Genomic DNA, 12,760 nt, shown 5'->3' with positions numbered 1-12,760 from the left:
CCTCCTGCTGCTGTCTCTGGACTAATGGATTTGGCCGCATCTATTAGCGCTGGTCACGCACAGATGCCGGTGTGGAGCCTGCGCGAGCCTTCTCCAGTGGGGAGCAGGCAGCGTGTGGCTGAGAGCCTGGGTCTGGGCATCAGGCACATCGGGATTCTGGTCCCCTCGGTGCCCGTTTCCTGGCCCTGTGACCACGAGTGAGATGCTGACCCCCCAGGACCCAGTCTCGACATCTGTAGAAAGGGTAATAACATCACTTACCTGGCGGGGTTATCCGGAGGCTTGGACGAGAGAGTGGGAGTGGGTTGAGCACGGCAGCGCTTGGGGCTGGGAGCACCCCCTGGTTCACGTCAGAGGGCGAAGTACAAATAGGAACGGAACACACGGGGCCAGGGCAGGGGCGTTAACCTGACCGTGGAGTCCGGGACGGTTCATCACTGCGGACATTCGAGTCGGAAGGTGGGGTTGGGAGAGGAGCAGGAGGGCACGGGTGGGAGCAAGCAGGGCTGCGCAGGTGTGCCGGAGAGAGGGAGGCTGTGGGAGACAGAGGTGAGGCTGGGAGGTCAAGGGGACCGGCCGCAGGGGTGGGAGCACCAGGCAGATGATGAGGCCGCCACCCTGGCGGTGGTGACCGAGGTGACAGCACCGTGGGCTCTGGAAGCCACGGCCGGAGCTCCTGAAACTGTCAGACGTGGGCTGATGCCCCGGGGTGCTGTGTTTCCCCATCACTGCTGTCACCGTCACTGTCACCTAAAGTGTGCCGTCCAGTCACTTCCTGCCTCGGCCTCCTCAGGGTGCCCGGGGGTCCCTGTGCCCTGCACCACAGGCTGATACGGGCTGGAGTAATGTATGTGTGTGTTGAGATCCCTGCCCCAGCGGCATTAACACCATTACGGAGCAGGGGGAGGGGGGGACGCGTGCCTCTCCGGAACCGCCCGGGCCAGCGCGTTCCTCGGTATCTCCCGCCCACATTCCGGCAACAAGCCGCGTGGGGAGACTTCAGGAACGCGCTTCGGCCACAGCTCTGAGCCGAGATGCAGTCTGCTCACGGAGCTGAGGGTCCGCACAACCCGGGAGTCGTGGCATTTCTTGGTGCCTGTTTCCGAGGAGGCGTCGTGAGTGATGCTAACCGACGACGCGATAAACCAACGTCCCCTCCGCCTGTAGGCCACGCGGTGCCATTCCTACGACAGGGTGCGCCGCCTCCAGGTCTCACAAACCACCGTCTCCCAGACCGAGCGCAAGATCTTAGCAGAACTTGGTCTGAGTCTGCTTAGATCTCAGTCTCATGAGCTTACATCACAGGAACTGTGACTTGTGCAGCTGGGGACATCGCCATCCTCCGTGGCTGGGGGTTGAAGCCAGGGGTTTGGGTTGGCTCTACTTGGGACTCGAACTCGAGGACCTCAAGAACAGGACCTGAGCTGCAGTCGGATGCTCAGCTGACTGAGCCACCCAGGCACCCCGAGAGTATGTTTTTAATGTTTATTTTTGAGAGAGAGAAAGTGTGAGTGTGGGAGGGGTCCAGAGAGTGGGAGACGGAGTCCCAAGCAGGATCTGCACCATCAGCACAGAGCCCGACGTGGGGCTCGATCTCCTGAACCCTGAGATCATGACCTGAGCCAAAGTCAAGAGTCAGATGCTTAACTGGCTGAGCCGCCAAGCACCCTGGGAGGGGACAGTCTTTCAGGAGGGTTTTCAAGGAGCGAGATTTTGTGAGACCCTGCTCGGTGCGTCCTCTCGTCTTTCTTCTCGACGTTTTTTGTCCCTCTCTTTTTAATTTTTCATTTTCCAAATCTGTCCCCCTTCTGCTCCCCAAGAGCTGACGGTCTGGAGGCCGGGAGCCCCCAGCACCTGGCATCAGCATTTGTAGCTCTGAGAACCCCTGGCTTGGCTGACACCAGGGCGTCTCTCAACTGCCCCTGGAGGTGGCCGAGAGGGACCCGGACAGAGCTGCAGGCCCGCCAGCGGCCCAGCCGCATAACCCGCGGTTCTTACAGCGAGGTTGTGAAGTCTCCACGTGCTGAGAAAGCGCGGACAAGACACGTGTGATCGAAAGCCGGCATCTACCGAGACCTCCTGCCTCCCCCCTCCCCCCGTCCTTCTGCCTCCTGCCTCCTGCCTCCACACACACACACCCCATCCTCCTGCCTCCTACCTCCCCGCCCCCCCATTTCCCCACGGTCGGTCACAGAAGGGTCTCTGTTCCTTGAGGGTCCACCCTCGCCCTGGACAGTCTGCCGGGGGCAACGCAGACCCACCTCTCCCTTGGGGGCAGAGCCGTGGTCAGCCCCTCGGACAGTCTGCATCCCCTCCCACCCAGAGAGCCCCAGACACAGTCCCTCTCGGGTGTTTCTCGTTTCCCCCCCGAGCGTACGCAGCCTACACCCGGCTTTTCTCCGACTCTTCCGTGAGGGTCAGTCCTGGTTTCCCGAGCAAAGGCCGGAAGCACCTTGAGTCTCAGGACCGGTTCTCCCTTCGCTCCCGCCTTGCCCCCTTGCCCGCCTGCCGAGCTGTGCGCGGAGCGGGCTCCCGGACGAGTTGGACAAGCTGCTCGGGGGAGTACACCGGCAGGAAGGACAGACGGCCCCGTGGTGGGGGTGGGTTCACCGGAAGGAAGGACTTCTCGCGGGGCCCGGAGCTCCAGGCGGATGCCCTGCGGAGGGGCGTGAGCGCAGGGAGCGCGGCTGGGGTGTGTGGGTGCATCACCGCGAACTCTCGCCTGGGGTCACACCCCACGCCCCAGCGCCTGGGTCAGTGCGAGGGGCCCCCTTCACGCTGCCAGGCGGTTAATGAGCGTCCGCGGGTGCACAGCACTAGTTGGGGCGAGGAAACGCTTCTGTAAGCCTCTCTGTAGGTAGGGGTGCTGTCTGAGAGGTGAGCTCACGAGTCACCACATTATTGCCGGGGCCACTGCCTTTCGTCCCTCCCTGCCCTGCCTCTCCGCTCTGCACCCTGGCCGCCTTCTCCCTCCGCACCCCTGCTCCGCACCCCGGCTGCCTCCTCCCTCCTCCAGGCTGCAGAGTCCTCGGCAGGTGATCTGGGCTCCTCCCAGGCTGAGCCCTGACCGTGACGCTCCCTGACCTCCACTCCTTCCGGCACCGGACGACCAGTGACTCGTGTTTTGTCCCCTCGATTTCAGGAGCTGTGTGCCAGCCCTCAGTTTATCGTTGATGGAGCCAGGCGCGCGGACATCTGTCAGGGAGACCTGGGTGAGTACGGGGTCAGCCACAGCCCTCTTTGTCCGTGGTCAGGGCGCGCCTGTGGCCGTGTGCTGACTGACGCGAGATCAGGCTGTTGGACGCGCCGTCGCCTGTGCGATTTTCTGCGTGGGTCTGCGTTTCTGGGCGGTTGTCTTCACTGTGAGTCTGCACAGCTGGGAGTGTCACTCCCCCGTGGGGTTCCCGCGTGGCACCCGGCCCCTCCTAACGCAAGAGTCACGAGCCGGGATGGCGGGCGCACGGTGGCGACTGTGCTGCGATGCGCATTGAGGCTGGTTGCCTGTAAGGGGACGTAACTCGCCCACGGAGTGGCCACGTCCGTATGATTGTGGTCTGTCCACGGGACGGTTCTAAACTCCGTAGGAAGACGAGGATCCCGTTTTCTCGCCCAGCTGTGTCTCGTAGCCTGGAATCCTGGGAGAACAGCGTCCACCTCCCAACCTCCCACGCTCCCTCCGAATCAGATGCACTTACACTTAGAAAATCGTTTATCCCAAGTTTTTGCTAAGTTCTGGCCTCGGGTGGGGGGCCGAGGCTCCCCTTGAAGGTGCCTCAGCGCTGCTGGCCTCTCAGCCGCCCCTGGCCCGCGGGGTCTGCGCACGGAGTCGCCCGACGCCGACGTCTCAGGGGAGGGGGTGGCCCTCGGTCGAGCTCACCGGGCTCCTGACCGCCAGCCCGCGCCGGCTGCAAGGCCAGAACTGGAGATCAGGCACCGGGTGATCCAGTCCCACCCGGAAAACCAGCAAAGCAAAAGGAAGCATCCACACAGGCCCGGAAACCCTGTCTTCCCAGGAAGCCCCTCCCTCACTCCTGCTGGTTCCAGCCGAGAGCACCGGCTCTGCTCAGCCTGCCAGGAGGTTCTAGGAATCGGAAGCTCACAGGGCATTTTATTTTAAGTGTTCCCGCATCCTGGCTGTTACACGTGGAGCAGACACCGCCTCGGCCGGAGCCCACGGAGCGTGAGAGCAGAGCGGCTGGGACGCGGCCGCGGCCTCCGTGTCCCAAGCCCTGTGACTTCTGTGCCCCTTGTGCCCGGACTCACGGCCCTTTTACTTCCAGCCAAATGTTTAACCTAATTAGCATGCGTCTCAGGGACACGGCTTTGAATGTCCACTTGTAACAGCTCCTCGTTATAGACGCGTTAACTTTGGGAAAGGTATTTAATAAGTGCCTTTTAATTGTCGGCCTGAATAGAGGCTCTTGAGTGGTTTCGAGCAGGGAGAGGAGAGGTTTCCAGAGGAGGCCCGCGTGTTGCCATGGTGAGCGCATGCAAATGTGGAGCCAGACGTGGACCAACTGCCCTCAGAAGCCGCCTCCTGGGTAGTGAGAGGGGCCGCCAGCCGGTGCCCCGGGGGAGCCCAGCCTCCGCGGCGGCCTTTGGAGAACAGAGCGTCAAGGGGCTGGAGGGCGCGTGGTGGGGGCCTGAGGGCCAGCCGGGCGCCCTGGGCCCTGGGTGGAGGCCCCCGGGGGAGGTTCCCCATCCGACCAGGAGCCAGGCGGCCCTGGCGAGTCAGGGCGCGCCTCCCACGGTGTTCGTCCAGTGCTGAGAGTCCGATATAGCACAGGGGGCCCTACTCTGGGTTTCCTACGTTTTTATCACCATTGCTACCCCCGGTCTATCATTTTGTTATTTCGGACGCACGCCGTTCACCAGTGACAAATCCCGGAGAGTGTGCGGTGAAAAGCCAGCTGCCCGCCTCCCCGGGGGCCCGCCGCCCTGTCACCGCCTCTTGTCCGGCCCGCTGGCTTATCGCGTCCTTGCGCCGGCGGCAGAAAAGTGTAGGCACCGCTGTTTGTTCTCTTTGCACTTAACCAAGTGCCGGTCTTCCCACAACGTGTCGGAACAGCTGGGTCCCCTTCCCGCTCAGCGCTGTCCCGTCTTGACATCGCCTGCCGAGCCGTCTTCCCCTTTGCTGTTACGACACGTGTAGCAGCGGATGTCCCTCTTCCTCGGCCCTGTCGCGCGTGGGTGCCTGTCCCTGGGCCTGCGGCACCGCAGGTTCAGTCCGCGGGGCGCCGATCTGCCGCCCGCCGGGCCGGGCCTGCCTCCCGGAGGCGTGAGCCGCTCCGCCCCCCAGCGGAGACTCTGGGCTCACCTCCGGCCCAGGGCCTGGCCTTCTCTGGAGGCACAGTTTTAGGAGAATAAAGGCTGGGAAGCGAGTGATGCTAGCCAGCTCCTAGCGCCGTGGGCCAGGAGCGCAGGAAGCGCCCGTTCTGGGCCCCTGGGCTCCGCGACCGCGACTATGGGGCAGACGTCTCCGGCAAGTGGGTTCTGACGCTCGCTGCCTTCAGCAAATGGGGAGCAGAGACATCCGGAGTCCAGAGGGAAATTAGATCATTCCTTTTGTTTTTTGTTTTAGGTTTATTTATTTATTCTGAGAGACAGAGAGAAGACAAGTGGGGGAGGGGCAGAGAGAGGGGGAGAGAGAGACTCCCAAACACACTCCCCACTGCCAGCGCAGAGCCCGACGTGGGGCTCGAACCCACAAACTGTGAGATCACGACCTGAGCTGAAACCAGGAGCCGGATGTTCAGCCGGCCGAGCCCCTGGCGCCCCGGAATCAGAATGGTTTCCGAATCACGACTGCCTCTGCGGAGCAGGGTGAGGGAGAAGGGCCCCCTACGAGGCCCTGGTGGCTCTGGGGCCTCTGCCCTGCTTCCTCTATGGCTGGCAGCGGGCGTGGGCGCTGAGTGTGGGCGTGGGCTCCCCGGGCGCTCCCCGCACCTCCCTGGAATCGCTGTCCTTTCTTCCTGGTTGTCTTTCTTCCGGGTCAGGCCCTGTGGTCTCGTGAAGGGGGCGTGGGTGGCCCGTTCCCCACGTCTCCACAGAGAACGAGCAACAGGTCCTAAATCCCGGCTCCCTCTCTGATGCGTTCCCCTCATGGATTTTTCCGCGTGAGTCGGCGCTCCCGCGAGGGGGCCACAGCGAACTGGTGTCTCCACCCTTAAAACGCTCTCCGGGACGCCTTAGATCTGTGGCCTCCTTTGAGGGGGGCGCGAAGTAAGTCAGTTCATCAGGACTGGCAACCAGGCTGCCTCAGCACGTAGAGAGCCAGACCCCTCACGGACTCTGGTGGGCGCGGGTCAGGCCTCCAGGAAGCGCTCAGCCGCAGATGGCCGTTCCCGCAGCCAGGCCTGGGTGAGGAGGGCGAGGTTCGCTTTTGCCAATGGGGCCTTCTCCTACTTAGGGTGGTCTCCCTTCCCTCCATTTGATACCTAGTGCTCAGTGCCCCTGCGCTCAGACCCACTATCACAGTATCCCGTCTACTCTGAGGAAGGGGCCCAGGACAGTCATTTACACGTTAGTATGAATCTGAGCCAGTGCTTACAGGAGGATTTGCGTGTCCTGTGTGGTCGGAATGGTTGCAGGCAAAGATGTGCAGCTGTGGCAGCTGCGGATCACATCACAGTGGCTGTAAATACCTCAAAATACCGTTTCAATTTCTACTCATTACCACCTCGTAATTAAGCTGTCACCAGGCCCCACCCCAAACCTTTTACATCGAACGTTGGCAGAGAAACACAAACCTTCCTGTGTCATAATTGAAAAAACATTTTAATAATGGTTTTGATACAGTTTATGATGTCCTGTTTTTGATGTTATGCATTTAGAAACATTATTCTATCCGTCCCTCGCGGGCAGAGATGCTGCTCAGCTCCGCTGGGGTCACTGGGTCTGAGGCCCGAGGCTCCCTGGCCCCCCAGGAGCCCTGCCCAGGGGCTGGGGAGTGACGCTCACCGAGGCCAGTGTAGAACTTTGTCTGGTCCACTAGCTGAGAGAGTCCGTCCGGGGTAACCGCTTGGTCTTCCAGACGCCTGTCCCCCTCCCGTCTCCTGCGCCCGATGCTGCTGGGCTGGCCTGGCCGCACCCGGCAGGGCATGTCTGCGGTGGGCGAGGTTCCTGCCTGGGCCTTCTGCCGCCACGTGCCTCGGGCACCACGCTCCTGGCCTGTTGTGCTTTGCTGAGGCCACGGGAGGCCTTGCAGGTATCTCTGCCCTCCCAGGGCTTGTCTCCTCCTTGCTGGCTGGAGGCTGCTGGGTCCGTGCAGATGGTCCCTCCTCACCGGCTTCCGTCTCGGTCCCCGTGCCTGTGGGCTCTCGGTCTCTGTGCCCACGCAGCCCCCCGGCACCTCCTCCTTGCTCTGAGCTTGGAGCCCCTGTTCCCACTGATCCCCACCCGCCTTCCCAGAAGCTGTATCTGTGGATGGGGTCGGGGTCGAGGTACCCTGAGGACATTACATCTGCTGTTAACCCCCGCACGTGTGTGCACCTGTTATGTCCCGATCCCCTCTGCCAGGATTTATATTCATATGTATTCTTAAATATTCCTCTTGTTACAAGTAAGTCCTTTTTGCTCAGTGCCAAATGATCCTGTGCAGTGAATCGTGAGGTACAAACCCATTTTACAGATCAGAAAACCCAGGACCACAGGAGTTAAGTGGGGGCTGCAGGTGGCTCAGCAGACAAGTCCGGACCCACGTCATTTCTGCTTTTCTGAGCTTGTAGGGACCGATTCTCAAAGCTCTGGTCCCAGTGTCCTGCAGACTGTCCCCCACAGTGTGGGGTTTGGTGGTGACACACAGAGCAGGGCCCCCAACCTGAGGGCAGGAATCTCCCACAGGTGCGTTCTCCTGGAGGGGGGCTGGGACTCTCACCCTGTGACTATAAGGGCCCAGAATGTCCACGGAGGCTCCTGCTCGGGTCCCTCGGGGCACAGGCACTGCTGACTTGTTCACTCGCTGGCCCCTGCACCGCCCAGCCCGCCTGGGCAGATACCGCGACCAAGTGGCAGTGTGGTCAGGGAGCAGGTGACGATGACCAGGGTGAACAGGAGCCGGGGACGCCCGAGGCCGTGTCCCAGCTGCCATGTGTCCCAGGCTGCCGGGCATCTGGGCTCTGGGCAGAGCCTGGGAGAGGGCAGAGAGGTGTCCGTGGGGCAGAGGCTGGCCCCAGAGGAGGCCGGGGCTCTGGGGACCCGGTCACCCGGTGACTCCGAGGTTTGGAACTGTCTGGCTTTGTCTCTGCTTGCTGGGGTGAGGGCTGGCATCAGCGTGCCTTGGAGGGAAAGAAGAACGGTGTAATTACAGGGCTCGGAGGGCCTGCAGGAGGCCACGAGGCCACGTTCCCAAATGCGGGTGGGCCCGAGACGGGTCCTGCTGTGACAGCGTCTCACGTGGGCACCCGGGTGAGACGAGACCCCTCTGCTGGCCTGGGCACCAAGCCAGAGCGGCGAGAGGGAGAGGAGGAGCAGGGGAGCGGGGCGGGGCTTCCGGAAAACTCTGTAGTGACGGGGTTAGAAGGATCGTTGTCACCACCAGGGACGTGTTGCCACAGAGCCACATCAAGCTGTCTTGTCCGACCTCCCTCCAGCGCAGACCCCTCCCGTGGGGCTCTGGCTTGTCAGCCCCCCCGCTCCCCGTGCCAGCATGCCCCTCCCCCAACCCCGGGGACGTGTGCGATGTCTGGGGGCGGTGTGGGTCGTCACCGTGGCCTGGGGTGGGCTGAGCATTCTGTCACACGCAGCGGGATTCACTCAGGATCCAGGGGCTCAGAGAGCCACGTCTGCTTCTGGTCTTACCCGGCTGTCTCCGCTCTCCCCGTGTGCAATGTCGTTGCGCAACAGCTAAGGCGTGAGACCTTCTCCCCAGTAATCAACACACGGGTTTTCGAATCACTTCTGACAATTTCGTGCCGACCCACGTGATTTCATTCCGGTAGCATTTTATCCTGGGGTCTGCGAAAGCGTCGGGGCCCGCTGCCCGCCTCCACTGGGCTGTCCGTGCAGCCGGGGGAGACTGGGAACTGTGCGGGAGGCCTGGAAGGCGCCAGACGCGGAGGGGAGGAGGCCCGGTTGGCTTTGCGCCAGAGGCAGAGCTAAAGCAGCACCGGCTGGTGACGGCCCCGGCAGGCGGAGGCCTCGGCCGCCGTCGAGTCTTGAAGGTGGACTTTTACAAGGTGGCGCAAAGCCCTGCACGCCCTGCGCTGTTCTCAGCGGGACCCCGGCTCCCTGACCACGAGTGGGGGGGGATCGCAGACCGTCCGATTACAGGGGTTCCGCCCTGTCTCTGAGGGGCTCCCATCTCTTTTGGGCCAACGCTCCTCATTCAGTCGCCCTTTTGGGGGCGCTTTCTTGCTTCATAAAGGCCAGCCCCTCCCCAGCCTCCCCGAGACGCCTGAACACAAGGAAGGCTAACCCCGTCCCCTGGGGGGGAGGAGAAGGGCCACGAGTTTCTGACTGCGGTCCCGTGTGTGGCCTTCCCCCGGGCGGTTCTGCGACACCCACAGGCCGTCCTGTGATCCAACTCAGTTCTGACGTTGTGTAGGTGGCGTCAGACCCACCAGCCCCGGGCTCAGCCCTACGAGACCATCCCCGCCCCGGACGCCAGGCTCAAGTCCTGTGCTTGACCTGTGCTTCTGACCAACTGGCTGGGGGTGGGAAGGTCCCACGACCCCTCCTTGGGTCAATGTGCCGGAGCGGCTCTCACTGCGCGGGCAAGCATTTTACTCGCTGGAGCTGGTTTCCTAGAAGAGGATGCACCTCACGAACAGTGACGGGGGAGAGGCGCAGGGTGAAGTGGGGACGGGGCGGGGGCGCCGGTCTCCCCGAATCTGCATGTGTGCACCAGTGACAGACGCCTGATGGATAGGATCATTGGCTGCCGGGGGGGATGATGGGCTCCCAGGTCCGCGGGGGGGCGGGGGGGGGAAGGGGGGACTGAGGGCTCCGTTCCCCTGGCAACCAGTTAGGTAGGTCACCTGCCCGGGGTGGGGGAGGGGGACTGAGGGCTCCGTTCCCCTGGGAGCTTTCAAAGCCACCTCATTACCGTAACAAAAGAGTGAGTGACACTGTCTCCTACTGCTTCAGCCTGGGTTACCAAAACCGAAGAGTGACACTGGGTTTCCTGAGCCCTGAGCCCAGAAACAGGTCCGAGGCTGATTGTCATTCGTTACTATAAACGTCAGAGCATCACAGGCCGGCTGGTGCCAGTGTGGTCCCTGGGCTGGTCCCCGGACGTGGGACTCTGTACCCTCGAGGTTCTCCTGCTACAGCCCGGGGTTCCCACGCCCGACCCCGCAGCCACCACAGCTCTGGGGGGCGGGGGTTCACCTGCCTTGTTCCCTCCCGGCTCCCAGGGGGCGTCCCGGTGGCCGGGCTGGCTCCCTCCTCTCCACCCCACCCCCACCCCCAGGCTCTGTGCATCCTGTTCCCAGAGTCCCGCCCCCCCCCCCCCTGCTGTGGCTTTGTCTCAGCCCCTCTGCTCTTTCCTCTGCTTCCTGCTGTTCAGCTTTGAAGGGGCCCCTGCAGGGGCTCCGGCACCTCACCTTTCTCCGTCCTTCCTCCCACCTCCTCCCTGCCCGTGGCCCAGACGCTGCCCCCCTTCTCCCTCGGTGTCCGAGTTCTTGACACGCAAGGTTCACAGTAACACAGTAACACTGGGTGTTCAGACCTCAGGCTTTGACTCTGACGTGTCAAGGGAATTTTTGACTTAGCGACTTCTGTGTCAAAAGCCTGACTCAGGATGGCTGTCTCTTCGCGGACTTAGAGCCTCTTTTGACAGAGCGCCTCATCGTTAGGGCTCGGGTCTGCCTGCTGCTTCGTGGCCCTGAAGCCCGTGGCTGCAGGGGTGGAGGGCTCCCGGGCGTCCTGATTTCGGTGGGATAAAAAAATCACTTTGTTATTTTAATAGACATTAGCCCCCTTACAGTATAACCTGAGTGAGAGTGGGAGGAATGAAGCTCAGGTGCCCCCGACTTCCCCTGAGGTCAGAGACCCGGGACCCCCCAATTCCAGCCGCCTCGTTGCTCCAAACTCTGCCCCTCCTGCGGCCGGACCTTGCTGGAAGGTGGCTGGCGAGGAGGGACTTGTCCGTCACAATTTCCCCCTCTTTCCCGCCCGCCTTGTTTGTCACCGAAGCCTTGTGGCTGCTTCTGGAAATGGGAACACGGCCACAGATCACAGCTGTGTCCCTCTTGAGATTCATGTGGCCCCGGGTTCAAGGCAGGTCCCCAAACAAGTGCTGGAAAGTTCTGAGCAACAGAATACATGTCCCCCCAGGAGCCTCTCGAAGGGGAACATCCTGGCTCGGCGTGTTCCTTAGAAAGAGCATCCGCTCACGCCTGACCGGGGCTGGTTGGAAGCCCAGAGCCTGTGAATCCACCCCGTGCACTCTGAGCTCTGCGCGAGCACGAGGGGGGGCCCGTGAGAGTCAGGACTGAGGCAGATGAAAGGAAGATTAACCTCCTCGAGCTGGGCAGCCCCGTTTGATGTCAGCCACTGAGGGACGCTTAGTTTCCGTGACTTGACTTGTAATGTCTGAGGTGTCGGAGGCGGGCAGCCGGGAGCAAGGTCAGTGCCAGAGGGAGCGGGGGAGGGGGGGCGCCTGGCCGTGAGAGCACCTGCCTCCCGGAGTGGCCACCCTGTCAACCCCTCCCCGGGGGCACAGGCCAGGGTGACTTCCCTTGTTATCTCCCCCTGCCCCCAGGTTTAGGGGCAAAGGCCCCGACGTTGGCGGAGGTGGGATCTGTGGGCCCAGAGCATGTTCTCTGGGGCCTCGCTTCCCCACAGACCCGGGAGACTCAGGAGCAAACATGGAAGGTGCTCCTGAGGATTTGCACAAGGACAAGATGTAATCCATTCATTCATTCCGTCACTTGCTTATTTATTTTTGTCGAACACTTATTGAGACCCTACTATGGGCCAGCCACCTGCGCGGGATGCCAGACAAGGAATCCACATCCCTGCTGGGGCTCCAGGAGGGTGTGCCACCTGAGGGGGGAGGCGGGGTCACGCCTCGGCTGAGCACCTGCCGTGCAGAAGGAGCTCTGAGTCCACACGGGGTGCTGACCGTGACCCCGAGGTGCACAGAGCGGTTTAGATATGCTCTTCGGGAAACACAACGGAACAGAGTGACGTGTGGCTGGGCGGGGGACCAGGGACCGAGGGGTCAGCCACCCAGGGGGAGGCGAGGGCACGCTCGTGCACATCCGAGTCTGACCGGAGGTCAGGTTCTTGGTAGGAGAGGAAGGAGGAAAGCTGGAGACGTGGGTCACGTTCGCGTGTTTTCTGTCTTTCCACTGTCGACCCCACCAATTGGGTGCGTGGAGGTGAAACGGTCAATTTTCAGGGATGGGGGGGGGAGCAGAGAACTTCCCAGGACTCCCAGGGAGGGTGCAGGGGCCACCGTGACCCCAGGGTCCATCTGACCCTGAAGGGTGGACTGAACAGGACAGTGAGGGTCAGAGAGGGCAGGGACCCTGCGGGCCGGCCTGACCAGCGTCCCCGTGTCACGGCGCAGGTGACTGCTGGCTCCTGGCGGCCCTGGCCTCCCTCACCTTGAACGAAGAGCTGCTTTACCGCGTTGTCCCCAGAGACCAGGATTTCCAGCAAAACTACGCGGGGATCTTTCATTTCCAGGTATCATGCTCTGCTCGTGGCCCTTGAACAGTGTGGGGATTGGGGTGCAGCCGGAAATCTGTGGATGACGTTGGACCCCCCCAAATGTCACTACTTTTAACTTACTGTCGACCTGAAGCCGTCT

General features: G+C 62.2%; 1 protein-coding gene across 1 annotated transcript in view; it reads left to right on the top strand.

Moving 5' to 3' along the window:
* The window catches only part of LOC101082970 (calpain-8), a 42,468-nt gene that overhangs the window by 4,393 nt on the left and 25,315 nt on the right, over window positions 1-12,760 (top strand). Inside the window, 2 exon segments of the mRNA XM_045049254.1 lie at window positions 3,143-3,212; window positions 12,518-12,636. Coding sequence (XP_044905189.1) covers window positions 3,143-3,212; window positions 12,518-12,636 — 189 coding nt within the window.

Source organism: Felis catus, chromosome F1 (genome assembly GCF_018350175.1).
Source record: "Felis catus isolate Fca126 chromosome F1, F.catus_Fca126_mat1.0, whole genome shotgun sequence".
NCBI classification, from domain to species: Eukaryota; Metazoa; Chordata; class Mammalia; order Carnivora; family Felidae; genus Felis; species Felis catus.
Note: the sequence above shows the minus strand (reverse complement) of the source record. Positions and strands in the feature narration are given on the sequence as shown.